General features: G+C 39.9%; 1 protein-coding gene across 1 annotated transcript; it reads right to left on the reverse strand.

Moving 5' to 3' along the window:
- Positions 1-473: 473 nt before the first annotated feature.
- Positions 474-6,776, reverse strand: tbc1d20 (TBC1 domain family, member 20). Its single transcript, XM_062415551.1, has 8 exons — positions 6,366-6,776; positions 5,957-6,142; positions 5,717-5,797; positions 3,983-4,169; positions 3,724-3,825; positions 2,797-2,938; positions 2,040-2,218; positions 474-1,878 (listed from the first exon to the last, which is right to left on the reverse strand). The coding sequence occupies exons 1-8, from the start codon at positions 6,421-6,423 to the stop codon at positions 1,614-1,616; spliced, it is 1,200 nt and encodes a 399-aa protein (XP_062271535.1). The 5' UTR covers positions 6,424-6,776; the 3' UTR covers positions 474-1,613.

The following is a 6,776-nucleotide window of genomic DNA, read 5'->3' on the forward strand; positions in this document are numbered from 1 at the left end:
GGTGACCTAGAACTCAGTCAATTAAAAAAAATAAATAAAATGAATTGACTAACTTAGCTTAGTGCTCTGAAAAGCTATTTGCTATTTATTTTCTGTTAAGACCCTGGTCTTCAGGTGAGTGCCACACCACTGAAACCTATGAAATCCCACACGACTTTAGAAATGTGATTGAATTAAATATAGGACATTGGAATGAGCTGGACTGCCTCTGAAAATGCATTCTACTCATAGCAATTCACTTTACTGTACGTCATGTATTCAAATTAAGCTAAATTCATGTTTAAAACAACAATGTTAGCTTCAATCTGAAGGCTCAGACGATTTTTGTGACAGGAGAGCATCCTTCTAGTAGGAGTGAAAAAAGGTGCCTATCAAACTCATCTTAAAGTGATTTCTCAAAACTACAGTCAGTGCAAACTGGGTCACCCACTGTGCTAAACAAAAAGACTACAGTGATGCACCATTTTACTTGCGTTTTTTAATTCTGATATTTTCTGTTACCAGGCAATAAGTGAGCGTGTGTGTTGCTAAACTATGTGGAGATAACATACTCTAATCATTTGGGCCATGAAACACAGACAGGTTTTGAGGTTGTGCAACCAAACAATTAAGTGACTAATTAACCATTTATAATTAAAAGTCATTTATTTGTCCACTTTCTAGACTGAATAAGCTTAAGACCATTCTGGGGCGTAACCCTCTGATTTTGAGATACATAATGAAGTCTAAAGCAGCCTACAATATGTTTAGCTTGATAACACCATGACTGTTTTTGTTAAATCCTCTTACATATACGTTTAACTAACCCTAACCCAATTAAAACTCAAGGGAAGCAACTTTTGACATGTTTTAAAGATACTGGGTCACGGAAACATGGTTTTCTAAAATAAAAATGCTTTTTCAAACAACTTTTTAAGGGACAAAGTGACTTAATAACATAATAAAATGGCTGCCTTAAAAATTGCCTGTGTCATGACCACATTTTTACAGCGACTTGCATACCTATAAACAGGAAATCATACAGAAAGAGGATTCTAACAATCCCTTATTTGGTCTCAGTCCAGATATCAAATAGCTAAGAAATGGGTTGCAACCACACACATACACACGCGCACATACACAAACTCACACATTCACTCAAACTCTCTAAATTGGCAGCAGTTTCAAGTGTAGTGCGTCCACCAAGCTTTCATTAATCTCTATGGGAATAACTGAATATCAGATTATTCTAATACCAAATATAAATTAACTTTAATAATGACACCACCAATAATAGTTCTTAGAAATAGTCTTTTCAGTCTTTTCATTATAACAGGATGGATTCTTCATTTCTCAGCATCAGCATGTGTAGCTGTTACACTGATGCATGTTCTTCATGAGCCATTAAAATGATCCTCAACTGAGGCCTAAGAAGCCCTACATAGGGTGTTAAGACACACCCTACAAAAGATAAGAGGAGCATTAACTCGGTTTAGAGCCTACACTCCAGACAGTGTTATCGACTGCAGAGTTCATGGTGTAATTCAGTCAAGGAGTCTTGGAAACAGACCCAACAGGTAGATTGAGTCAAGGATAGGTAAATTGGAGCGTGAAGGGGTTAAAGGAGGAGCAGTTCAAGGAAACAGGTCCAGTTTGGGGGCCCACTCCAGGGCAGTGTTGACCACAGCAAGAGCTGCTGCCCCTAAAGCCACCGTCAGACCCATGACTGCCAAACGAACAAACCGACGTGCTGCTGAAGGTTGGGCCACTGCCACTACTGAGTTCGCTGCTGAGCTCTCCAGCGCAGCCTGTTTCTGTCTACGTCGACGACGGAGAACAGAGTCTGGCCGCTGTTGAGTTGATGCAAGGTCAAAGTCCTTAAAGGTAGAGGATGCCATGCTTTGGGAGGAAAAGGAAAGATACACAAAGAGAAAGCAAGAGAGACAGAAAATGAAAGTGTTATTGAAAGAACAGAGTAATTGAAGTTGATGAGAAGCAGAAATACGAATTGAAATTTTGTATGTGACCGATGCGGGTAGTTTGTCTAAGGAGATAAGTACTTGTCATGTGAGACAGCCTCTCTAGCCAGTTCAGAAGGTGGGAACTGGACAAAGAGGTCTCCTGCTCGGCTGATGAGAGTCTCATATGGCAGATCCTGGGGAATCTGCGACAGCAGGTGATGAACCATGGCCATATCACATTCACAATCAAACACCTCCTCTTCTCTGTACAGTACGATCTGTAACACAATCACCAATAATGCACAAAATCACATTTGTTAATCCTCAATAATAACTAAACAGGCCATTTCCCATCACAAATCCAAGGATATACAATGCCATGACTGAGATGATTAGGTTAGTCAAACTTGATTGGATGTTATGGTTTTATACTGCTGCAGCGAGTGACCAATCAATCAGTCACGGATAGTTAGAGGTCAATGAAAGTTGAACTGCTAAATAAAACTATTAATAAAATACAAAACATCTGTTACCTTTCTCAAAGCAGAATATGTTATCACAGTCTAGCAACTTCAACTGTCCTAACAACTCTTGCAACTGGACATAATATTAATTATAATACACATTCTTCTTAAGCGGTCACAAAGCCGCTTGCATGGTGAAAAAACTATCCAAGGTATTCAAGGCCTTGAATAAAATGACACATTCTCAAAGGACAATTGTCTTAGATGTGATAAATGTAGCTCATACAAATGTTCTAGCCAATAAGTCATACAGGAGTCTAAATTCAAAGCTTAATTCCTAAACCAAACCCTCTGAAATGCAAACCAGAAAGTGTTGATTCCAAGAAACTCACCACAGCAGCAAAGTAGATGGGCATCAATGGATGGCAGGCCAGGAAGAAGTCATACAACCGTACAACATGACGGAAGTCTGACAGGACGTGGCCAAACCAGGTGATCAGCCAGCTGAGAGCGAAGACTGTACCCACCTCAGCCCTGATGATCAATACATGACAGAAAATGTTCATCAGCATACAAAACAGTCATGTGTCCTCACGCTTCATGTACAACAAAGCACTTAATATAAAGACATTATTAAAAATGTCAATTAGTAGTGAGATATATTACAGACAGCAAGTTTCATGTTAACCCTCCAAGTGGAGGTGTTAACGGTCTATGTTCTCAAGTCTTTGCAGACTTAAGCTGTCATGAGAGGATAAGCATGCTAAAGCTTAACATTAACCTTTGTTGTTTTACAACACCAGGAAGATGATATGCTTTATGTGTGTTGAAACGGTGTAAGACAGCCAACAAAAATAATAAACACCATATATAATGGAATTTCTGTCCATAATTCTTATAAACTTTTTCTCATTTATCATTAGATGTCCAGGCTCATAATGGTACTGATGCAATATAGTAAAAACTGCTCACATTAGCTACAATCATAGATAACCCTTATGTTACCCTTCAACACTACTGAGTCATACAATATAAATGAATTATTTTTTCCATTTAGGACAGGAGACACTTGTGGAAATTTGTAGTGTACATGGTATTTGGTTTTATAACCAGAAAGCAAACTCTGTTGAGTTAAAAACATTTTCTCAATATAGGGTTTTAATTTGCAAGGCAAGGAAGCAGATTACTCTATATTTATACTGAACATAAAAGATTTGGTGGATTTTTTAATTTGCAAGATGTAATGCCTTTCAGGTATTCTCTCATCAGAGAACATGAATGAAGTTTCCCTATAGTAACAAAAACAATGAGAGACTTACTGTTGCATGAAGTCATGCACCTCAGGGTTGACCCTGTCAATGATGGGCATCAAGTAGTTAAGGATGTGTTTTGTGTTGTCCATGGTGGGATCCATGAAGTCCCTGTGAAAAAGGATAATACAGAACATTTTGCAGTGCACAATAGACCGTTATTGAAGGATGGAGGGCAGGGAGGGAGAGGGCATTTCTTTCTGACGTGGGCACATAACAGAGAAAGAATGTAGACGGGTAAAGAAGCAGTGACAAGCTCAGTCGGTACCTGAGGTGATGTGTGGAGAGCTTTTCCACGAGGGCAGTGGCTAAGCGTTCTCCCAGGACAAGCAAGAAGGTGACGACAATGTCATGGTATCCTTGGTAATAATGCAGCTGGGGATTACGTTTCAGAACTCGGAGGATAATGTCAATTAGCTCCTCCTGGAGACCCTCCCGCTGCTCGTCTGGCATACCTGCAAAAGTTGAACCAAAACAAAATATATACACTCGTTAACCATTTGTTTTGGGAATGGCACTGCATCAACAACCCTGAAAATATGAAATGTCAAGAGGTGCACCAGTAACAATTATAGCCCCACCGAGACTGGATATTGGAAGATATTTGGGGGTTTAAACATCTGCTACAATAAATCAATAATCTTAATATAAATAAACAATCTTGATATGGATTCCTTAGATTTGTTTATTAGTTTAAAAATAAAAAATATATTATAAATTGTGTCCAACAAACATACTGAGCAGACGGTTTTACAGTGTTAAAACTCATCTTGTCATTGCCCTCTAGAAAACAAAAAATGTAACTACGACACACTTTCTAAATGACCTCTGGCCTAGTTTGAAAGTTTCTTATCAGACAACGTTTACCCTTAACAATATATCTGCAATACACTGATATAGGTCAATATATTGACCTAGATTGCTTGTTCCCTGCCAGATAGTATTCATTAAAAACAAATTAATAATGCAATTCAATACTTTCAATGTAAAACCTTAATTGATGACAACTCTGTGTTGTTCTAAGTAATAGCAAGAGCCTGCATTGATATTTAAAGGATACTGAATACAAATACAATAGAGTATATCATTGCCCAGCCCCTCCTCCCCCAGCAGTTCACAGTAGACATTATGACTTATGGAAATGTGTCTGCGGTCCAGCAAACAAGCAAGCTGTGGCAAAGCTGTTTCCACATGGACAGGTCCGCAGGACAATTCATGTACATTTCTTACAGTGAATGGAATTTAGTTATGTGCAGAGACAAATGATAGATAGATAGATAGATAGATAGATAGATAGATAGATAGATAGATAGATAGATAGATAGATAGATAGATAGATAGATAGCCTAACTCACCACTGAGCAAACAGTTTTATTTTTGGTTCAATGATAGTGCAGAAAAAACCTTAATTTACAGATTATCAGTGACAATAAAGTATGTTCAACAAATTGATTTTTTAAGTCAAAAATAAATAAATTTGGTGCTCAAGACTGGTGCATCACAGCTTGTTTGTGTGTATGTGTTCATCTGTGGTTGTATCAGTGTTTCTGTGGGATGTAACAATTGCATAACCTGACACAGGTTATGCAATTGTTACATGGCGTGTCGCCAGATGGGTTGTTACACAGTACCATCTGAGAAGTCGTCCTTGGAAACAGTTTGGAAAAAGGGGAGGCACTTTCAAAAAAATACTTTGCAGGTGATTAGGTAAACGGCCTGCCTATCATTGTTAGTCACCATCTTACCTTGAGAGACAGCTGGATTCGCAAGATCACACGAAAACCAACATAGGACGCCGACTGGTCTGAACCACTGGTGGTTCGAACCCAAGCGCAGAACTTAAAGCCTTACAAGATAGATTCCCCATGTAATCCTGTGATGTTGTGAATCCAGCTGATTCGCAAGGTAACAACCAGCAGTGCTTCATACAAGAAATGCAGCTCAAACAACACAGCTAACAGCAGGATATATGAGTCAGACTGAATGGTTTGTCAGCACTCACCAGGTGGGAACCTTCGTAGGGAACGCTGGACATCCAGCAGCACCTGGTTGTAGTCCTTGTTATTCTCCCGCTCTACCGTTTCTGGACAACACATCATAATCATCATCATTGCAATATGAGTCAAGTATGTGGGACAGTATGCACCTGCAAAGACGCCATGCTTTAATATTGATCTTGCAGGAGGCAGTGAGATATTTTGCCTTTGTTGCTCTGTTGGTGCATGTGTGACTAACATGATACCTGGCTCCTGATCCAAGAGGTTTGGGGGGACGTTGAGAAGCTGAGGCCACACCTGACGGCGTATCTCATCAGTCAGTAGCCCCCCCTCACTGATGGCCATCCTCCTCAGAGCTGCTACATCCACAGGACTCGCACTCAGGGCCTGTGTGATGTCCGCAGTTTTTCTTTTCCGCCTGGTGTCCCAGTCTGAGAGACAGAAAACACCACAGTCAACCGTCTAGTAAGCCTATGTTGGCGTTAGTCTTGCAGCAGCTCATTTTGTATCCAGATCACACATTTATTTTCGGATGCTATGGAGGAAGACTCGAGCAACAGATACAAGAGATCATAAAGAAGACCATCTTTTCTGCTGAAATGTCCCAAACATCTGGTAGCCCAGAAAGAAGACAGCTAACTTAGCCACACTTACCAGTAACCTGCTTTCCATTCACTGGTGTTGAGGCACCAGAACCTCTAGATTTAATCATTTTTTTTTACTCCTCTTCTTAGCGTGTCCTTGCTAGATAACCTTACTTGCCATCCTTCTTTGTTTGGCTAACGTCGATGTAGCCCTTCGCTACTCCCTACTGGAGGCTAGCCGTTTAATTAGCAAGGCCAAATACAAACACGGTAGTTAGCTACTCAGTGTTAGCTACTTATCAAGCTGACACCGCTCTGACCCGGCTCCGAAAGGGATATTTTCAGCAACACTGCCATGATTCGTCTGACTACTGACAAATTGCTGTACAATTAGTGAAAACCCCTACTCGATAGTAATACAGTTATACTGATGAAACAGCTACATGTTTACGTTGCAGAAGCAGCCAATAGGATCCTTCGG

This window comes from Scomber scombrus, chromosome 3 (genome assembly GCF_963691925.1).
Source record: "Scomber scombrus chromosome 3, fScoSco1.1, whole genome shotgun sequence".
NCBI classification, from domain to species: Eukaryota; Metazoa; Chordata; class Actinopteri; order Scombriformes; family Scombridae; genus Scomber; species Scomber scombrus.

What these genes read in the sequence shown, in the direction of transcription:
- tbc1d20 (XM_062415551.1), bottom strand. Translation starts at nt 6,423, where the DNA reads ATGATTAAATCTAGAGGTTCTGGTGCCTCAACACCAGTGAATGGAAAG. An exon ending in CCTCTTGGATCAGGAGCCAG is followed by an intron (nt 5,798 to 5,956) that starts GTATCATGTTAG and finishes TGTGTTGTCCAG; the next exon opens with AAACGGTAGAGCGGGAGAAT. An exon ending in GAGGCTGTCTCACATGACAA is followed by an intron (nt 1,879 to 2,039) that starts GTACTTATCTCC and finishes TTCCTCCCAAAG; the next exon opens with CATGGCATCCTCTACCTTTA.